This window comes from Epinephelus moara, chromosome 6, assembly GCF_006386435.1.
Source record: "Epinephelus moara isolate mb chromosome 6, YSFRI_EMoa_1.0, whole genome shotgun sequence".
NCBI lineage: Eukaryota > Metazoa > Chordata > Actinopteri > Perciformes > Serranidae > Epinephelus > Epinephelus moara.
This window is the reverse complement of record NC_065511.1, coordinates 33,666,376-33,688,320: the sequence shown is the minus strand read 5'-3', so window position 1 is coordinate 33,688,320 and position 21,945 is coordinate 33,666,376. Positions and strand designations below refer to the sequence as shown.

General features: G+C 41.5%; 2 protein-coding genes across 2 annotated transcripts; one reads left to right on the top strand and one right to left on the bottom strand.

The window, feature by feature from the left end:
• Positions 1–1,372: 1,372 nt before the first annotated feature.
• On the top strand, positions 1,373–5,790 carry LOC126391830 (sperm acrosome membrane-associated protein 4-like). Its single transcript, XM_050046783.1, has 3 exons — positions 1,373–1,453; positions 4,964–5,128; positions 5,226–5,790. The coding sequence occupies exons 1-3, from the start codon at positions 1,399–1,401 to the stop codon at positions 5,453–5,455; spliced, it is 450 nt and encodes a 149-aa protein (XP_049902740.1). The 5' UTR covers positions 1,373–1,398; the 3' UTR covers positions 5,456–5,790.
• A 22-nt stretch (positions 5,791–5,812) lies between these two features.
• Positions 5,813–21,393, bottom strand: msh5 (mutS homolog 5). The gene is made up of 25 exons (XM_050046782.1): positions 21,295–21,393; positions 21,087–21,210; positions 20,834–20,914; positions 20,483–20,536; positions 20,260–20,381; positions 20,008–20,117; positions 19,731–19,766; positions 19,350–19,432; positions 19,220–19,265; positions 17,304–17,442; positions 17,102–17,164; positions 16,891–17,019; positions 16,701–16,773; positions 16,450–16,559; positions 15,219–15,299; positions 15,030–15,117; positions 14,849–14,916; positions 12,490–12,608; positions 11,683–11,809; positions 10,758–10,907; positions 10,409–10,483; positions 7,707–7,853; positions 7,342–7,479; positions 6,029–6,102; positions 5,813–5,938 (listed from the first exon to the last, which is right to left on the bottom strand). The coding sequence occupies exons 1-25, from the start codon at positions 21,391–21,393 to the stop codon at positions 5,818–5,820; spliced, it is 2,457 nt and encodes an 818-aa protein (XP_049902739.1). The 3' UTR covers positions 5,813–5,817.
• Between the last annotated feature and the right edge of the window lie 552 nt (positions 21,394–21,945).

Here is a 21,945-nt window from a genome sequence, read left to right as displayed (position 1 = left end):
TGCTATCATGAGAAAACAAGCTTTGTTGTCTCGAAATCGGGAGTTAATTATTCGGGAGGGCATTAACTGCATTAAAGAAATAATTGCAAACAAGGCTCTTGGATTCGACTGTGTGGTCATTTTGCAGGCTGCAGTTTGTAGTTGACAGTGTTTCTATTATGTTGTCCATCCCATTTATATCAGTGAAGGTAGGCTAAAAACATAACAACACCATCACCACAAACAACAGCCTACAAAATAATTATAAAGTTGTCAGAAAAATAGCGAAAAATGTCATCACAAGTCTTTAAATTGCTTCAAATTGATTGTTTTTTCCACTCAAAAACTCAAAGGTACCAACATTGTTCCTTAAGAAATCACTCAAATGATTAATCGACTAATCATTTCAGCTCTGTCAGCACCAGGAACAGATTTACTCCTGTGTCATGTTAATGTACAGGCCTAGTCTGTTCTACCAGGCATCGATCCTGATGTTGAGATTAAATTCAGATGTAAAACCCCTTTGAATCTGACTCCAAACTGACCAGAGGGGATTTCAGGATCTCTACACGTGCAGCTGCAGCACTGCAGACACACAGAATACAAGAAACCTTTGAGGGTCCTCATGTGTGCATCAGTGAGTGTGAGTGTGCGAGAGTGTTGTTACATAATTCAGCGCCGCACGTTCTTTTTTGCTGCATCGGGAATGTAACTGAATCGAATCCCCTCCTCTGTGAGATGAATGTGTTTGTCGATACATATCTAAGCAGATGGACGGGAGGCTGTAAGCTGCTTAACCCTGCGCTGACTCAGGACACAAGCAATTTCTCTGTTCCTTAAGAGAGAGAGGAGCTATGATCAACATTTTTTGGTATAAAAGATGTGTGTGACTGAGGATAAGGAAGATGCCAGTTTAAAGAAGTGTGTGTGTGTGGTTTTTTAACGTACATGCTTAACCTGTTACAGCAGGAAGTGGGATTCAGTTAAGAAGTCTTTGTAATAAAAGTGAGACGCATCAGCTGTATGGAGATATGTTTCCACCACTAAGGAGTTTTAACCTTTGTCCACATCTGGCATTCAGTATTTCATAAAAACAGAGGGATGAACGTTGAGGTTTTATATGTAACATTCACAGTGTATCCTCTGTTAAAACAAGCTAATAAACCAAATGACATTTTTCTGGCATTTAAGGAGACGTAAAATCTCTCTGGTGGCCACATTCCACCGCTCCTGAGTTTTCTAATTTGCAGCTGTCCCTTGAAACCTTGTGTTGTTTGATCATCTTCAGCCTCTGAGCAGCTGTGATCAGTGCACGATAAACAGCAGGTGTATTCCTGATCTAATCCAATTTTAGCTCTGCTATCGGCTCTCCTCAGCAGTCCACATGGTGCAGTCAATAGAAGAAGGATCCCGCTCACAATGAAAGGACTAATATTGTGTGTTTTGGCCATTGTGATGCTCACACCTGCTCGAGGTAAGATGACGTAGTGCCTCTGGTCACAGTAGGTGTAGTTAAACATCGTCTTCTGTTCTTCGACAATGTCACGACTAAAACTTTAACGTTTTACCCCGTAAACAGTGATTAGATAATGAATAATTTACTTAATTAATGTTGATATCAAATTATTAGCCTTCTTGATTTGTGAAATATCAACAACTCCCACTTTATTTTATTTAATGAATTAGAGCTGCAACTACCGATCATTAAGGATTAATCTGCAGATCCTATTCTTCATTATTTTATTAATCATTTGATCAACAGGCTACGATAAAACTTTATTTATCTTGAGGGAAACTGATGTGCAGCAGCCATGCAAATGTAAAAGTCTAAGATAACAATAAGGTGCAATAAATATATATAAGTCCATCCCAGTTCCCAGAATCCAAGGTGACATCTTTTAATATCTAGTTTTGCCTAAAACTCCAAACTATTCGATTTATTGCGATGTACGACAACAAAAAAAGTTGAGAAGCTGCAGGGATCATCAAAATTTGGGGGTAAAAAGACTCAAAAGATAAAGTTATTATCAGAATAGTTGTTGCTACATTTTTTGTCGATCGACTACTCAATCAGGCATCACAGCTCTGCAATAATTCCTAACTTCATGCAGGTTATAATATTCAGCTTTTGTTAAAACTGTTTTTGGTGGCTGCAGTTTAATCTACGCTCATCGATATAAATCGGGTGAAGAAAATATTACAACTACACAAACGTCCACAACACCTCTCTTACAAACTGAGCATGATGACATGATCACGATGAGAGGATTTATTGCAAGACGGTTGCATAAGACTGCACTGGTTAGGTTTACCTAATAAACTGGCGACTGAGTACAAATTTAGTCAGCCTGCGCTCTCCTCACAATGAACCCCACCTCACTACTCTTTTGTCTGCTCGTTCCACTAAGCCATCACTAGCTAACAAGATGAGAGGGGATAAGGATTGTGGCTCTCACTGAGACTCATCTTATGGCCCCGAGGAGGGGATTAGTCCTTTTCCAGCAACAGCAGCAGCCTGTAGCAACACTGAAGCCAACCTTTTGGCAACTGGATATACTCTGACAGTGACCTCTATAGAGCTAAATCTCACACAACGATGCGCTGACATCCAAAACTACCTGGGTAATCAGGTTTTTGTATCCAAATATGCTGTCCATACAGTTATTTGAATATATAATGGAACACTTAATATGAGCTTAAAATGAAGAGTCGAACTTTAAGGGGATTTACAGCCACATTTGATGAACAGTTAGAAAACTTTCTGCTCAGTCACGTACTTCCCACTGCCAATAAGTCACTTACTTTAGGAAAAAGCCTCTCTGCACTTCAAGAGCTAATGTGTGACACAAGTTTGAGGGATTGTGCAGTACAGTGTGTTAGGAATAACTAAGGATTTGTCCCACTCCTGCACTGCGTTCTGCTGCCAACTCTTTCTATTAATTCCAGTATCTGTCTGGTTAATAAAAACACGATGCTGCCCTAAGACGTGGAGCCCTCCCTGAAACACACAAGTCATCCACTCAGAGAAACAAATTCCAGACTGCTGCAGAATAAACAAAATATTTCTGAGATGCTCGAGTGCTCGGCAGAATGTGGATCATCAGTTTGGCTTGATGTCCTTCGACAGCGCTCCAACACCTTCACACTCTCAGCACCCCCTGAATAATAAACGTGTCCAACAACACATTACGTAAATGCCTCCAAATCTGAATAATTCAATGTTTTTCATCCATTAAACTGTTAATAAGTGTTCTCTGTTCTTAGCTTGATTGTCTGTGTAACGGTTTATCCTGCTGTCGCTTGCTTTTCTTGCAAAAAAAGTTTCCTAGCTCAGTGTGACTTGTCTGCTTAAAGGTATACTACGCAGGATTGTGTGATACTGTTTGCAAACAAGCTCAGCAGCAAAACTGAAAGTAAAAGCCAACCCCAGATTCACTCTCTTTTGGTGTTTCGCCTCAATATATTTGTGTTTTTCTCTGCGCTGTGTCTCTTGAATGCCTGCTGCTTTCAGTCTGGTTCCTTTTTATAGAGCCCCGACCTCACCTGAGTGCTGTGGGGGTACACGCCCATAAACGTTTCAAGCACAGAAATTAAAAAAATACTGGCAGAGGGCAGAGTCTCTGCAGATAAATACACCATAGTTTGTCATAAGTGATCATTGGATTACTTCTGTGAGTCTATTCATTGTTTTTTGGGACAATCCTGCATAATGTACCTTTACAGAAACGTCAATTCACAAAAAATCAGTTTTACCTATTATAGTCGACATAATTTTGATAGTAAAGTTGATGTATTTTTTTCAGTTATCTCGTTGTTAGACACTGTATCCTTTGGCAACATGTTCGTTCAAAATTAATACCCGTAAAACTTAACTGTGGCCACATCCACACTGAGACATTTTCCTTTTAAATTGTGTTTTAAAATGAAAACAAACTCCATACATAAAAGTGTTTCAGTACCGTTTCAGAAAAATATCTCTGTTCATGTTAATGGCTCATTTGTGCTTAATGTCAGATACGTGTATGGACCTGGACGGAGCTTTTAGTCCATATTCATTTTGTCCATATCTGTGCACATTTTCTGAAAGCTTACAGACAAAACAGAGCAGTACCATTGACGATCATGTGGGCAGTGTAGCATAGTCCAAGCCAGCTATGACTGTAGGACATGACAAAGACATTTAAAAAAATTGTGCAATTGGTAATACAGTGAGAAGAATTCTCCGTCCACGTGTCCTGATGTCCTCACAAACAACCGCCTTCTACAATGCTGGCTCGTACATTATCACAACCTCCTCCACTGTTGCCTTGATTGTTGTTGTTGTAAACTTTTGACTCTACCCTCGAGTGCCATCTAATAGATGTATCTATGCCAACATGAAGGACACATGGAAGTATGTGGGCCGTGACGGTCATATCTTTTGAAATGACTGTATCTATTTTCATACGTAAAAGAGAATAAATGAGCCTCAAAGCGACTGAAAACATATCACACGACCCCTCAGGCACACTGGGTATGCAGTTCATCTACTCTACTGTCTGCGGTTGGTTGCTCAGTTACAGAAAATACCACGGAGATGGCGCAAAGTAAGACCAGAGATTTCTTCGCTTGGACTGACAACAAGCTGGAACTGTTACTAAAAGTATCATGAGCAGAATGGGGTTAAGGTTGCGGAAAACAGATTGGGAATTGTTACAAAGCAAATTCGGTGACATATTAGAGCAGTACCGGCAGCATTTGCCGTTACTACAGGAAGTCACTGTAATGGAAAGGAAGTACCCCGACTAGAAGGATGTTATCATGAAAGATATGTCAACCTAGCAGCCCTGGAGTTTTCAAACTAAAACCAGGTCAGCAGCGATTTTAAAAGTTCCAAAATGCCAGAGTAGTGTGGACTCCAGGCTTACACGTTATAAAGTTATAAAACAAAAATGTATTGGTGTGGATGTAGCCTGTATCAAACTGTCCTGTTTCTCTGGCTCAGGTGAGGAGAAGGAGCAACCAGAGCAGCTCATGGAGTCGATGGGATTTGAGGAAGAGGAGATTCTAGAGTGTTTCCGTTGTGACCTGGGATTCTGGGATGCCTGCTACACAACCGAAACCAACTGCAGTGCAGGGGAGCACTGCTACACGGGCCGAGGGAAGGCAGGTGTGTTGAATAAGACTGTATTTCTACTGTTAACTAATATCTAAGCATGAGAAGTAGTGTAAAGGTTACACTGAATAACATCATCTTGTCTCCACAGCTGATACTCTGGATGTTAAGACTCTGGGTTGTGTGAAAGCAGACGAGTGCGGAGTGGAGACCACAGTGGCGCTCTTCTCTAACAGCACCATCTTTGTCATGACCAAACACTGCTGCGACACCCCCTTCTGCAACTCGGCACACAGACTTTCAATCGCCACACTTCTGTGTCTCACTGTGGCTGTGCTAACTACCTGGCACCTCACTGAAGCCTCAACGGGCTCACGATGAACAACCTGCATTTATTTATTTATGTTGTCAGAACAAAAAGAGAAAGACTGTGAAGTGATGCTGAAAGGACTTCAACCATATGGTGGGGAAAAAAATCACCAGCTTTGTGGAATTTTTGTACTGTGCAGCAGACTACTGAATTAGGAAACACTAATTAGATAATTATGGGATAAACATATTTAGAAAGAATTTAATTCAGCCAAGGAGCAAATCTGTTTGTACCATATTGAACAGAACTGACACTTTTGCTAAACATAAACGTCTGGAACACATGCAGTACAATAAATAAACCAGCTGAAAACATCCGATAGTGAACGAGTGAACTGACCACAGATCTGTAGACACGTTTGCACCACAACAGTTCAGCTGTGGCTCAGCAGCTCCCCAGCAGAGGGCAGGAGCTCTTCCTTCATGAAGTGCTGAAGGTCCAAATCTTTGTCGTCCAGGTCAAGGCTCAAGAACATCTCCACCACAGACCTGCACCTGTCAGTCACACAGACACATCTGTTTCACAAACTCTGCTCTCTTGTGTTGGTTTTCTTTGTTGTTTTGTGTTGATGGACTTTAACAAACCTGTTTGCCTGCTCATCTGATGACGCTTTGTCGATGCGTTCGATTAGCCGTCCTGTCCGGTACAGTTCAGACACCTGACCAAACACACACACAGGCAGTCAATGTGAGCATGCTTCTTTGTATCTCTGTGTGCAGGGTTCCTACACATTTTCCATTTTCAGTCTCAAATTTCCAGACTTCTCAGTAGGTTTTTCAGACGATATTTGACAAATAACCAGCAAGCCCTATGAAAATCTGCATTTACCTATTGCAGCCGTTCAGTCCATACTCGTATGCAGAAAGTTGGACAAGTCAACTAACCAACGCTACAAATACTTTTATTATTTTCCTTAAACATTTTGAATAATTATTATTATATTATTGTCCCCTCCCCCTATTTTTAGTCTCTCTTATAAATAGGAACTGAAAATGAATAAAAACATCTGAAGGTGCTCTACGTGACATTCACAGCCTGGGCTGGTATTGGCTGCACACGGCTCTCACCTCTGACATCACAGGCAAACATGAAGGGTCGCTGAGCCAAAATGGCGGTGGCTAGCAGTGTGTCATGCTTCCGTGACAATACCGTCCCACCACCATGGGTCAGGAGCGCATTTTCAGCTAACCAGACTTACAAGAAATAAGATGCAAGCTTGGCTAGCCAGCGACCAAAACAGAAGCTCAGATTACAAAACACAGATTACATTACTCCACTTTATTTTTTACATAGCAAATAGTGGTTTGCTGCTATATCATGTTCAAAATCTCATCAATAGAACCTTTAAATATTTAAATTTTCACAGCGTCAGTGCAGTCCTGTTTATTCACACAACAACGATGAGCGCAGTCATAAAGGTTTCCTTATGCAGAACAGTCTAAATCACTGCCTACCTAAGACACACTGAGACAAACTTAATATTATGGTTATTTGTTTCAGTAATTTCAAACTAATTTGGGCACAGATGCTTGGATTTGGTTCAGTTATAAGGCATTTGGGGTAGAGCTGGTTTGCAGACTGTGTTAAGATGCATGCCATACTTCTTGCGTTGATTCCGACAACATCAGGCTTGCTCTGGCCTGTGCTCTCTCACACAGTGGTAAACATTTTGGCTGCGCTGGTTGCCTGCTCCAAACACCATGAAAAACACTCTGCTTGTATGGGCAAGATATTTTTTAAGAAATTCAGAATTTTATATTTTAGAAAACAAAATAAATGAAAACACAACTATTTTTTCATACTCTCAAATTTCATACTACTCCTTACTGTGTAGGAACCCTGTGTGGTTGTGTGTGTGTGTGTGTGTGTGTGTGTGTGTGTGTGTGTTTGTGTTTACCTGCACTCCTCTCTGCACGAGGCTGGTTGGCAGGCCTGCCAGTGTAGCGATGTTGGCAGCATAGCTGGACTGGCAGATTCCTTCCTTCAGTTGGTACAGAAACACCAACTCATCCCCATCCACTGCGGTCTCTAGAGTCTAACACAGACACACGCAATAATACACAACCACACAACACAACACACTCACATACACAATAAAATAAACTTCTAATGAGGTCTCATTAGCTGGATGATCATTTGGAAGTTTTGCTGTCAACATTTTTTCTGCAGTACATTCGTTTTTCCACCATGAAACCTCAGTGAACGCTCACAAAATGCTCCGGGCTACATTTCATCATTGTGCAGTCGAGTGTCTCTCAGTACCAGAAGAGACAGCAGGCCAGAGGAGGGGAGCAGGCCCAGCTGCAGCAGACTGTGGAAGTTAGTAGCCAACAGGACATGAGGAACATCCACCAGAGGTTTCCTCAGCCAATGAGAGATCGATGCAGCCAGCAAGGACAGTCCATCCACCTGAAGGGGAACATTACACAGTCAGCTGTGTTTGTGCACATGGATGAAGCTCCCATGGGTCAAACTCTTCGGTCTTAATTCAGGTTAAGCTCTTTACATAAACCCTTAACAGCCTGAGATTGAGTTGTTGCTACAAATAAACCAATTAACATTCCTGCCTATTGTTCTGTGGATGAAAAGGTCCACCCAACAGATGTCCCTGTTATTTGTGATTGAGCAACAGTATTACAAAAAACAAATGTTAACTGATGCTAGTGACGAATACAAGTATCACATTCACACAAGAATAGAAATTCTCTGTTTCTGTAATCATTGTCTATTTTAATTCTTCTCAAGGAGACAAAATCAAAGTTTCTATGTTTACACTAAAACTTTTGCACAATCTCTCAAGGGGGAACTGTTCCATCATTGTACACCCACCTGGACCACCAACAGGAAGAGAAAGCAGCAGCAGTTTCAATCAGCAGATTTGTGACGGACAAGGAAAGCTATCTTGCTAATGACTACCACGAAATGATGTTACATTTTCCATTTTCTTACGTGCCATATCTGTCTCACTGCCAGCCAGGCAGCATCTGTCACCTATGGCAGGTTTTATTTTTCACTGCCAATATCATACAATACCAGCTGGTTAAACACAACCAGCAGCCTCTGGTACTGAAAAATGAAGCCAACACGAAGTGCCAAAAAACTGCAGTTCTTTGAACGGCCACTTGAGGCTGGCTCCAGAAGCCAGTGGACTTTACAGCAGAAATAAACATGTTTAAAGCCTGGTACAAAAATGGTTTTGGTCTCTATGGTTAATTTCCACTTCATGACAACTGTACAGGAGGGGAATTTTTTACATAAGTCACCCTTTTACATTTTATTAAGGCCTCTCTGAGTGACAGGCTGTCTGCCACCTATCGCTCCTCCACAGCGCCAGCCTTATGCCCAAACATCATCACTTCTGGCTACAAAAAACAAAATGGCGACATCCGAATGCCAAACTCAAGGGTTCAAAACAGCAGTCCTTAAACCAATGGGGGACATCACAGGTGGCTATTTCCATTATTTTTACAGTCTGTGGTTAGACACAGCAACAATCACTGTCTTCTCCACACATACTTCTCGGCTATTGGTTGAGGCGGCATCTTCACCGGTCAAAGTTCAACTCCACACAATGAGTAGATGTAGCTTTGCTCTGCCATTGGAAGCAAATGTTTTATTCATCCCTGCATTTGTCCTTGCACTGAATGGAAGTGAACTGGAGGTGAATATCCAGCAAAGTTAACTTTGTGGATGTGTGACCATGCTAAGATCCTCTCTGGGAGGCATTTAGCACTTATTTCTGATGACAGAAAGATAGATTGTAAATATGGGGAAAGACAAAGGGTGGGGCGTGCAACAAAAGAACCAGGCCTTGCAGTTCTCTGGCATGTCACCACCCACAGGCAAGGGAAGCAACAACTGCCTAAATTTGAACACACACACACCACCTGCAGTTTAAAGTGTTACAGATGCAGTTTCTTACATTTTTTTTAGAGCTGTTGTTTTTAAGCTGTTGCACTTTTGGGGTTTTACATTTAGCACTGTGTCACTCTTACCTCCAGCAGATATTACTAATAATATTTAGATTAAACAGAAGTACAGTTTGGTTTATGGCTGTAAAACACCATACTTGATGAATAACCCTAAAGCAGATTTTTTTTATATTAATGATAATTAAAAATATACCTTTGAACTTGATATTGTAAATTTGTTAGCAGTCAGTTGCCTATTTACACATCCAGCAGTGACAGAGCAATATCATTGTAGAAATCATTAGAAATCATGTTTTTGGCCAACTGACTATTCACTCTGTTGTAGCTTTTTTAGGTCTCTTCCAACTCCTGAGGGAAATATGTGGGTCTTAAGCTCCTAAATGCTCCACTATGTTCCCCAGCTAGTTGCTAACTGTTTCTGCCTGCTGTTTGGTGCTGAGCAGGTATTGTACAGTGGGTTTATAGCCCCTTTAAATAATTTAACAAAACCCATTCAACCTACGTTGGTAATTTTCTTTTATTGTTTTCTTCTGGCCTCTGCCTCCCACACCTGCATTTCTTTTTTGGACAAATAAAATTAGTTTGGACCCTCTTCCTCCCTCTCCAGAGGAACCTGGCAGACAGTGATGGAGGACAGAGAACATAATGATACTCAGAGCAGACTCTGAGTATCCAGCAGTTGCTAAAACTAAAACATCAAATGTAAAAAAAAGCAGATATGAAACTACATGGAAAACAGCAGTCTTTTCCTGCAGGTTGCACAAGTTTCAGAACTGCATTGTCACTGCTGTTGCCTATAGATGGCGCACATCAACACCTCTGTATCTGCAAATCTGAACAGCTGCTGCTGTTTTCTTGCTGATAGGTGGCACATGTTGGGCTGAACTGGAGGTCTGTTCGTGCTGCAGCTCTAAATTAGATAATATTGGCTGGAATAAGTTTCAGGCGCTTCATATTAATGACACTGTGTGTCCTTGTTATGTGTATACATATGGATTTCATTCACAAATCGCTGGAACAAGTTCTTCTTACTGTGTTAGTTCCCTTTCCAAATTCATCGATGAGAACTAATGAGTTGCCAGTACTGCTGTTGAGAGCCTGGGCCATCTGGAGAATAGAGACACAGAGTGTTACACTGCATTTTGTTATATTTTGTGTGTGTGTGTGTGTGTGTGTGTGTGTGTGTGTGTGTGTGTGTGTGTGTTTTATAGCTGTAGGCAGTAGTTGCTTTATAAAAAAATGTCTTGACAGGTGGAGAGTAGGAGTGGAGCTGGAGGACAGTAGTGCTGGAAGTTCATATCTTTTATTTCCACACCCACACACATTGCTTGTGTGTGTTTCTGTGTGTGTGTGTGTGTGTGTGTGTGTGTGTGTTAGTTACCTGGTTGAGGTCTATCATAAAGGTGCTGAGGCCAACAGACACAGACTCTCTGCTCTGCATGCGGGTAAAAATGCCATCCACCAGACCGATCTCTGCCTCCTTCGCAGGCACGTCTGAGCCAATCAGAGCCATGAACACAATCAGACCCACCTGACAAAGTCAGATCAGAGCAAGTCAGGGTTGGATGACAGGTGCTGTGGTGTAAACTTAACCAAAGGGCAAAGAGGAGTCACATCAGTGATTCTCAATAGTAGCCTGGAGGTCAAAACTCCCTCAAATGAAGTGTAAAATAAAGACATTCTCATTAAGAAATGAAATTGTTACCCTTAATTACGGCGCTCTAAATGTGTTTTCTGATTAAGATGTAAATTACAGCTTTAGGCCTTCTTCTGATACCAGTAATTAATAAAGTTGGATATTTTAGAAAGGGAAAATACAAATCCTGTACATCATAACAGCTTTAATCATCTCGCAGAACGCTGGGTTAATTACCATCTGTAGCGCAGCTTCTGGTGCTGAAGAAACAGATGTTAAAAGCAGATTATGTGCAATTATGCAGATTTTAGAGCCAGTAGTGTCTCCCACTTGTCTAGCTTCACTGGTCTTTTGTTTTTTTAAAGCTCTCTGTTACTGTTTGCCTGACCACATCTTATCACTGAGAGTAGCAAAAGAAAAACAAAGAAAAGAGCAGATTTGTCCTCAAAACACCAAATGACAAACCAATTTCAGGTAAACTGGAGACAGAGATGTACACACTGGGTCACACAGAGAGACAAACAAGTCAACACAGTGGCAAAGTGAGACATAAGGTAGACTATATTTGAGCTCGTCAGGACCAGGAGCAGTTTATCATTGCACCTGTTACTGAGAAGATAAAACTTGTGTGTTATTGCCAAGAAGAGAGAGGTTTTTTTTTCTGACCCACCTGTTTGAGGTAGATGCTCTTGCCAGATGAGTTGGGGCCAGTGATGATCTTGACTCTGCCCTGTGACTCTGAGCTCTGGAAGGAGTTCGCCACAAACACAGGAGAGCACAGCTCTAACAGAGGGTGTCTGGAAAAATACAGATATATGTCCTGTACTGCAATGTTATATTAAACACATCTTCTGCTTTACTGACGTGTGTGTGTGTGTGTGTGTGTGTGTCCTAGACTGTATATAAAGATGGATAGCATGACAGTGCCCCAGGCAGCTGGCTGCAGTATAGATCATAAACCCTGCCCCCTCCATGTTAGAGGATGGGACATGGGCCAAACTAAAAGATCATAAAACACATCAAATACATTTTTCCCCCAAATGGTTCCTGTCATTTTAGGTAGTTTTCATCATGCTGATGTGTGCTCCAATGTTCATTTTTAAAGTTTAGTTGTAATCATGTGTTTGATGCTATAAAAACAGAGTTTGAGGTCATGATTCACAGCTGTGTGTGCCACTCAGTGTGCTTATGATCAGTGGTGCTGCTCACAGTTGGTCAGACAGGTGTGTGGGCAGGAATTCGATACTGCAGACGTCACCACCACCAGATGGCAGCGGCCGTATCCGGCATATTTTGGCTTGATTTTTGTACAGTGGGAGGAAGTGAAGATTTGTTGTCCATCTTTATGTACAGCCACTGGTGTGTGTGATCAAACAAATTTTAGATGAGCTTACATGACGTGGCACATAAATGAAGAGTTCTAAATTACACCAAGAACTGGAGTGCCTGGATCAGTGTTTACATCTACAGTGCCTACCTGCCCTGTATGACTGTTATCTCCCTGTGGCTGGCTAATTTGGGTGAGGTGTAGCCATACTCTTGGGAGGCGCTGCTCATGGCCATCAGACAGTCCAGCTCAGCAGCAAGATCCAGAATCTACACAACACACACATTGAACACACTGACTGTCCTGAGCAGAGAAGCTTTGACTGATGAAAGAGTAGAAAGTGTTCACAAACTCAGTTTATTTATCCATCCATTAATTTTCATCCGCTTATCCAGGGCCGGGTTGCGGGGGCATCAAGCCAAGCAAAGCACCCCAGACGTCCATCTCCCCAGCAATGCTTCCCAGTTCCTCCTGGGGGACCGCAAGGTGCTACCAGGCCAGATGAGATATGTAATCCCTCCAGTGTGTTCTGGGTCTGCCCCGGGGCCTCCTACCAGTGGGACATACCCGGAACACCTCCAGCTGGAGGCATCCTGATCAGATGCCAAACCACCTTAACTGACCCCTTTTGATGCGAAGGAGCAGGAGCTCGGCTCCTCTGAGCTCCCTCTGGATGTCTGAACTCCTTACCCTATCTCTAAGACTGAGCCCAGCCACCCCACGGAGGAAACTAACTTCGGCCGCTTGTATCTGCAATCTCAGTCTTTCAGTCACTACCCAGAGCTCATGACCATAGGTGAGGCATGGGACGTAGATGGACCAGTAAATCGAAAATCTCTTCACCACGACAGTCCAGTGAAGTGCCCGCATCACTGCAGACACTGCAACAAACCAAAACCCAACCAAGAATCGCCACCTTAACATGGTGGTTTGCGTGTCCCCGTGATCCTGGGAGCTGTGTTGTCCGGGGCCCAAGGCAAAGTGGTCCCAGGGGAGGGGCCAGACGAGGAGTGATTCAAGAAGACTTTGGTGTTTTGGCCTATTTGGACTTCAAGTACCTCGCTTAGTATGGGGACAATGGGCCTCACCCCTAGAGCCAGACCTGGGGGAGGAGGCCCAGCCTTGAGCCAAGGGAGTCGCTGCCCTGTGGTTGGGTGAATTGTGTGCCAGGTGGTGTGCAGGGGTGGGGCCCTGGGTGTGCTGATGCGTGGCGAGTGCAGACTGGCTCTGGGAAGTTTATTTGTATATACCACATTTCACCAGCAAGGTTATTCTAAGTGCTCTTCATAAAACGGCAAAAACATCAAGACAGAGTGCAGAAGCACACTAAAAAAGGACATGTGAATGCAATTAAAACAGTCGTTAAGGGGGCAAGAAGATGGAAAATAAAAATAAGCTAAAATGGAATAAGACAGATAAAAAGGGGAGGAATAAAAGTTACAGTGCAATGTCAGAAATGAATAATTGCAGCAAACAGAAAAGCATTCAGCCTTGATTTAAAAGACCTGAGAGTTGCAGCAGACCTGCAGTTTTCTGCGTTTGCTCCAGATATATGCTGCATAAAAAGAACCCAGCAGGTCTGTACACGTAAAATGACAGACTGTGTATTTAGTCACATTTGATGGAATATATGAGAATTTGAAACACACTGAGCATACAGACAAGGAATTGGATTGTGTTGCAGGAGCAGTGTGGTAATTTTCTTTGGATGTTTGGATACATGTTGTTCTGGGAATCCATTGTAACCACAGTGAGGGTGGGTGGATTTGAGTGTTTAATTCTCAAAAGAGAGATTCTGAGTGGAGTATAACCATAAAACTGTAATACATAATGCATAAAACTAAACGCAGCAAGGAGGCACTGTTGCATTTAGTGTTATGCATTATGCATTATGGTTTTATGATGTCTTTCTTCATTTCATAATGCCTATGTATTTATATCTTGTATCTTTCAATTTCTGTCATATTTAATTTATGACTGTGTCTTTGTTGTACCACTGCACTGTCTTGTTGGCTACGTCTTGTTTCTAAGTTGATTGCAGCTGTGTGTAGCACTATTGCCCCCCTCAAAATTCCCCTTAGAGACAATAAAGTATCCTATCTTGTCTTAGTATCACTTTAATGAAGCTTAACAAGTTTGAAACATCTGCATTTTAATAAAGCTTATTGCTTATTTTACATTAATTTAATTGCCAAGTTGCCAGTAAATTATAATCACAGCTGCATTTAATGCTCATTCTGTCCCCAAAATTAATAATAAAATTTGTAATAAAAGGCGGCAATAGCAGCACGCCCGTCTGTCATGAGACAAATAACACTTGTAATGAAAAAAAAAAATATGTAATGGGATTTGTACCTGTTTCATAATCAAAATGTACAACCTAGCTGATCAGAACAAACTCCACCTCCACACATTAACAGAATTACTTTCATGCACATAATAATTTTATCAGAGTGGGAGTCGTGTTTTAAACACTGGGACCTGGAAGTGCACGGTGATACACACCCACCTTGTAAAGGGAGGCGCTCCTCTCAAGAACTGTGTTCTGCAACTGTGTCATTACTGCCGTCTCCATGTCTGAGAAACAGAAAGTATATGAGCAGGAAAAGTGTCAGTGGTTGTGGTCACTTCTACAATGTCAGGTACACAACTATCGCCTAAACTAACCACTGAGTGAAAAGGTAAAAGACCTCTAATATCACAGTGCAAGTCTCCAAGAAGGTCGTCTAGCTCCTTGGTTCTCTGGCTGCGGTAGTGCAGACGGTCCTCTGACAGAAACTATCCCACATGCACACAAGAACAAGGTGTTACAGCACATTTGTGAGTCTGAATGACACAAAACAAACAAAATTAACATGCTGACAAGATCACACACAAACCATAAAATCAAGCCCCTCTATCTCAAAATCCTCTTTCTCCACCATGCTGGGCAGGCGAGGGACAGAGAGCAGGAATCCAATCTGTGAGGGCAGTTAAAAGAAACATATATGAGCACTGATATATGTGGTGCTCCAGTGGGGGGGTCATACCAATGTTCTCGGGGTCCTGTATTCCAATAAATCCACACTGTAAGAGATTACTAAGGGCTATCCACTTTGCTGAAATAGCAAAAAACAGAGGGAGATGGACACTTCAAATGCAGTTTGAAAAGGGATAGGAATGAAGATTTATTGATTCTGTTTTTCAGTCCGACACCTTTACGATTCCCTTATTGATTCCAAATCAATTTTCTGTATAGGAAAAAACGTAGACCTACACAGGTTTTCAGCATGATTATAAAATTGAAACCCACCCTCTGAAACAGACGTGCTGCTCAGTGGTACTCGTGAAAAGAGTGTCAATTACACGGTGTTCCTGGAATTTAAGACCGTGTTGCTTGGGGAAGATGTGTCAGCATATTGCATATTTACAGACATTACAAGCAGCACAGCTGTCACATTTGTCCGTGAAATGAAGCTACGTTTTGGACTGTTTCTTTCTCTCCACCATGACTCCTTCTTGTTGCAAGTTTCCAGCAGTGTGGATGCACGAGTTTGACATCTTTTTTTGCAGTGCATAACGGTCAGGAAAACATGCCAACACTGATCAAAGGAATTGATGAATTGAGAGACATACGACTGTAATGGATGGGACAATTTGGAACTGGTTCTCAACTGTAACCACTTCACGATGCCTACCCCTAAGTGTGAATGGTAAAAATCCATTCAGCCATTGTGGAGATATCAATGTCTAAAGTCAAAACAACTGTCTTGCCTGCATATTTGAGGGCGCAGGTTTCAAGGAGTATAACCTCAGTTGGCTGTAAGTTGCAGGTGGGTGATTTCCATATATTAACCCAGGAAAACATACCTTGAATGTTTCTCTTATAGGTAAAAACTTTGCTGAGTACATAAAACCCTTTAACGGGTCTCCTTAATGTCATATTAAGAGAATACTGAGCTGGAAATTAAAGGATCCTCCTGAGACTGTTTTCACCATATCTAATTGTATGATTCCCACCAATAATACCGTACATGCAGGCTCAAGCCATTTAAGTAAATGCAAATGGTTGTTTGAAGGATCAGATGGTATATATATATATATATATATGTGTCAATGTGAATCTCAGACCAGAGGGATGTAGATGACGCAGCAGGAGGGGATGCGAGCGTCCAGGTGCTCCAGCTCTCTTCTGGCTACATCTGTCAGGAAGTCGGACAACCCCATCATCCTCCTCTTCTCTGACAGAGAGAGGGGGAGAATTAAGACTTAAAATCAAGCACCGTATAAACTTATCAACACATAACATGTAGAAATTTATGATGAGGCTTTTATGTATCATATGACTGTTCTAGGTTTGAAACGAGGGTGCAGGCGCTTACTCTCATCAATTGCTGGGTCCACGTTCGGTTTGATGGTGAAGCGGTTCTCAGCTATGCTGGTATCAAAATCCACCTACATGTTCCAAATCAAACATGGAGTCTGAACACTAAATTGACTACAAACCAATCTTAACAAACGGCAGGAGATTTCTCAGATTTGCAGCTGTGTGTTATTTAGTTTGCGTCTCACGACTCGGCTGATGAGGGAGGCGATGTGGTGGAGGTCATCCGAGAACCCTTCGCTGATATCCCGAAAGAGATGAATGGACTGAGGCAGGTGTCGCACCGTGTCCCTGATGCACACCGCATTGTACACAGTCTGATGAACACACACAAACACAACATTTCTCACACATTTAACAAAGCTTGACATGTGAATAAGGTGTAGGTGTAGCTCCAACCTTGTAGAGACTCTGCCAGTCGGTCACTTTGGTGTGAGAGAGAGACATCCTGCGCAGAAGAGTCTGACACACACACACGAGCACACACACATACTGGCTTTAGGCTTTCACAGATTCTTTGTCCAGGTGGTGACCCAGCAGGTAAGGGATAAATGGTCACAGATGTGGAGGAAACAAGGAAGTAATTAGTTAAAGTTTTTACTGGTATGTTAGTGATGTTGCGAAGCGAGGACTGCAGGGTGCTCAGGACGTCGGAGTTCGGAGGTGATGTGAAGAAACGAATCACTTCCTGTCTCCTGTGTAACACGGTCAGATCCTGTGTAGGCCGCAGAAACCACTGGCTGAGAGAAGAGAAGACATCACAGAGACTTTAAGAAGCAAACAGTACAAACTAGCAAACTTCACGACTGTGACAAAACCCAGAGTTACCGGAGTTAACCAGATATTGTGTGCATGTAGAAAGTAATTGTTGTGTAAATAAAAATGGCAGAATTATGTAATTCCCACAAGAATCACAGCATGGAATTAGATCACCATAATGTGATTGGTGACAGTACTAAAAACAGATGCATAATGTTGGAAACATTAAAACATTTATCTTGTTGCCATAGATACAAGCAGCGGAATGCAAACCTTGAAATTCCTGGGACAAACAGGAATCTTCTGCCTGAATCACAAAACAGCAGCGCAAAAATTCATATGGAAGCACATAACACAAACTTTCATTCTGGCCCCAAGTTAAGCAACTTTTAGAAGGATGTGTTAGACGCCCTGAGAGCAGTGCTCCATCCAAATATCCCCAAAGATCCAAGGGTGATTCTCCGAGCAGCAATCCCTGAAGGGTTTGAGGGGAAGGCAAAAATGTTGCTATTACAAATCCTCTTGGGGGCTGCGATTAAATGTATCACAATTAGATGGTTGAATCCTGAACCTCCAACGTACAATATCTGGATTAAATAAATAAGCCAGTTGTATGAGATGGAACAAATCACATATGTATTGAGGTTGCAAAGACTGAAATTCTTGAACAGGTACATCTTCTTGCACTTGAACACTTCACTGTAGTTGTCTTAAACCTGGATATATGTTACAGCAGCTGAAAACTTTGTACATTGATCTGTACTGTGTGAGCTATGTAATAACTGTATTGCTTGTATAGAATGCTGAAGTTGAAACAGAAAATGAGTTTAAAAAACTTTTATTTTGTCGCTTTGGTAGTTGTATGGTAATATAAGGTAAAACTTTATTTATCCAGAGGGAAACTGTAGTGCAGATACTAAGAGTGCAAAAGGTAACATTTGTCTCTAAAACTCCAAATGTTCCTGTTTTAAAATACTTTATGTTCTTACATGACCAGACAGTTATGATTATATAATTGCTATATTTAGTGTTACATGATGCAGAGCCCTTTGAATCTCTTCTATTTGCCTACCTATCAAATACAGGATTGATTTCAAGGTTCTATTATTTGTTGTACAGCCACATATGGGCTGGCACGCCAGTATATTGTTGAACTTCTCTGCCCCTTTACCAGCTCCCAACCTCTCAGATCCTCTGAACAATGTCTTTTAAGTGTCCCGCGATCGAGGCTGGTGGGTAAGGGAGATTGTGACTTTGTGGTAGCTGCTCCAAAGCTTTGGAACAGCCTTCCACTCTTAATTAAATCCCCCCCTCCATTGATACTTTTCAGACAAATCTTAAAACGTACATGTTTTTTGTGTATGTTTTATATTGCTATATATTTGTGTGTCATTCTTTTATTTTGTACAGCACTTTGATCAAATGCAGTTGTTTTTAAATGTGCTACATAAATAAACTTGATTTGATTTATTAGATTAGCTAAAACTATGCCCTGCCTTTTAGAGGTTGTCATAATGCCAGTAGTAATGGTGGTGCTGCAGCATGATAGGAGGTATCTGACATCAATATACCATGACACCAGCATAAATTATGGACCACTGTTATACAAAATGGTGGTAGGGTTTAGTTTGTCTGAATGATGAATGACACAAATATCAGCCTTTTACACTACAAGCCTTGTATTCTCTTTTAACGAAGTAAAGGCCACATTCATTTTTTTGGTTTTACGATTTCACTCTAGCAGGAGGCGTTTCTCACCGTAGCAGTTTGGAGCCAAACCTGCACCTGCAGCGGTTCAGTATCCCTGCAACAAAAGATAAGAACAAGTGGTTCATGTAAACACCATCAGATAAGATGGACTGATAATGCTACCTTCAGGGCCGCTTACCGTAAAGACTGAGTCCTTCCTTTTCACCTGAATGCAGTTTGTACACTGATGGGTGAAGTTCTGATTTGAAGATCTGCAGCACACTGGAACAAATACAAAATCAACAGTTATCCCAACCAACCCATATGTCTTGCTAAGTGTTCTTTCATGGCTCACATATACTGTATTTTTATGCAGTTTAATACATTATATTTATTTCTTTAGCTTTATTCATATAAGTTGCAAAAACATTATTAAAATGTACGAAACAGCTGTCCTGTAGGTTCTAGTTGTAAAACAAGGAACGATTAATGAGATATTTAGGAGATTAGTGTCAGCTTTTAAGGACATATTGGGAGATACTTAATAAAGATCATATATATAATGGATAAACACCCTTACCTGTAAGTGTCTTGGTCCATGCAAACAACACCTTTACTTTATTGAGAAGAAACAATACACGTTTCAGAGGAGCAACATTTTTAATTCATGAAAACATGAGACAGGATTGGTTGGCTGGTACTAAAATTACAGAGAAGTAGAGAAGAGAAAAAGAGAGAATAGAGAAAAAAACCTACTCATTGACAAAACTCTCTCAAGGTCCTCATTACGGAAAACGTGTGATCACAGTCCTATTTGTGTGTGTGCGTGTGCAAAGCTTCATTAGTGTGTGTCTTACAGTGTGTAGGCGAGGAACTGTAGGATAGGAACTCCAACACTGCTGTCTTCCAGCTCCACTCCCACTCTCCTCCTGTCCAGACATTTCAGCAGAGCGCCCACTGCCCTAAGCTACCAAACGGATGTACAAACACACACACACAGACACACACAAAAAAACACACACATTAACAAAAAATGATGGACGGTTTATGATCAGCTCCTGCACAACGATAGACTGATGGATAGGATGACATGTGGACAGCTGGCTCACCATAAGGGGTGAGTCAAAGGAGATACAGGAGGAAAGGTAGGACATTTTGTCTCTCTCTGAAATGGAGGCAGGAAGGAAAGGCAGATGGGCAGACAGTAGCCTCTGCTTACCGACCTCCAGACCTGCAACATTCAAAATTGACTCAAAATCTGTTCATTTAAATTTAATGCAGAGAGATCCTGCCTGAAATTGATGAGGATAATTGGATATTATTGGTGTTTACCAAAGTCAACATAAGGATAAGTAACCACTTCTGGTTTGTAGTCTGGGTTTGAACCTGCGATAAGACAGAGGAAAGAAATCCAAATAGTTTATTGTATGAAAGAAAACACTGACATGGCAGAACTGTGTCACTTTACTCAATAAAAGCCTCATAAAGTTGTGCATCATAGCTATACAATCTACTCCTCTCCCTCTTATCACGCTATCAGGCTGCAGAGTCAAGCATCCCTAATCTCATTTCATTCCCTTGACCTAGAAACTACTTGTCTCATACCACGTCAAAACAAAATTTTCTCAGTGTGACATTTTTTTGTTTCCCCACCCCATGCTGTGATTATATCTCAGAACTCACCAAGGTGTTGCAGGAAGCGTGTCATGCAGCTCTCCTGCTTTGCACTGGTAATAATTACATGGGGACTAACCTCCTGGATGACTAGACAGAAGAATACAAGTACTAGGGCACATGCAATACAGCAAGGCAAGCACAAGTGTCAGCTCATATACAGTACTGTCATTTCTAAGCTATTAAAAATGTATAAACACCATAAACCTACTCTAATTTGGGGACAAGGCTGAGATTATGTAACAGGCTGTGTATTGTTCACCTCTGGCCAGCAGGTGGAGCTCGTAGTTGTCAAGAGTGTCTCTCATGTAGTGTAAAGAGGAGTCCTTACTGTCATAGAAGCAGAGGCCCATCTGCCCATGTTGGGTGAAAAGACTCAGTAAAACCTGCCAACATACAAATACATGAATGTGTATTTGACTGACAACTATTCACTGCTCTGCCAGGCTGAGTGGGAAGTTTGAGTTTACCGCAGGTGAGTCTTCTTCCTCTTCTTCATCTCCATTAATGCCCGGCGGACCAAACACGAATCCTCCTCCTCCTCCTCTCAGACTTCCTAGTGCCGCCATGATGCTAATAATTTAACAGTAATAATTTAATGTTCTACATTAGGTATTTGAAAATATAAAAACGCACAATGTATGAATTAAACTTTCAAAAATAAAAAAAGTTGAGTTAGTTCGCCCTCTAGGTCAATAAACTAGCCAACAAACTGAAGGTAATGCAGGTTAGCCGTTAGCTAGGCGAGCTACCGTTAGCTAAGGTAAGCTTGAGCAAAGGTAACCAACAGTAACGTTAACTTAGCAGTTTAGTTAGCTAACATATTCTTACAGGACGGGTTGGGGCTTTGTAAAGTCAAGATAATGGGCCTTAAATATCATTATAAAATCGGATTTATAATTTAAGGGGTTGATAAAATCTTAGCTGTTACAATTGGTTGTCAGGGTCAGAGAGAGCTCACCTTCACATAATGTTATGCGCTTTTTCTCGCGCGTCTGTTCCTCTGTTGTCATGACAACACTGTACCGGATGTTGGTTCTTGTCTATGTTGTTTTAGGTTTTTATTTTTGCACAGTTTAAAAGTCACAAAATGACAAAAAATAAGTGGTATATAGAGCAGG

Coding starts and splice junctions, on each gene's coding strand:
- LOC126391830 (XM_050046783.1), top strand. CDS start 1,399: ATGAAAGGACTAATATTGTGTGTTTTGGCCATTGTGATGCTCACACCT. Junction 1,454..4,963: donor GATGCTCACACCTGCTCGAG/GTAAGATGACGT, acceptor TCTCTGGCTCAG/GTGAGGAGAAGGAGCAACCA. Junction 5,129..5,225: donor CACGGGCCGAGGGAAGGCAG/GTGTGTTGAATA, acceptor TTGTCTCCACAG/CTGATACTCTGGATGTTAAG.
- msh5 (XM_050046782.1), bottom strand. CDS start 21,393: ATGGCGGCACTAGGAAGTCTGAGAGGAGGAGGAGGAGGATTCGTGTTT. Junction 19,266..19,349: donor GGAAGGACTCAGTCTTTACG/GTAAGCGGCCCT, acceptor CTTTTGTTGCAG/GGATACTGAACCGCTGCAGG. Junction 16,560..16,700: donor GGACCCAGCAATTGATGAGA/GTAAGCGCCTGC, acceptor TCTCTCTGTCAG/AGAAGAGGAGGATGATGGGG.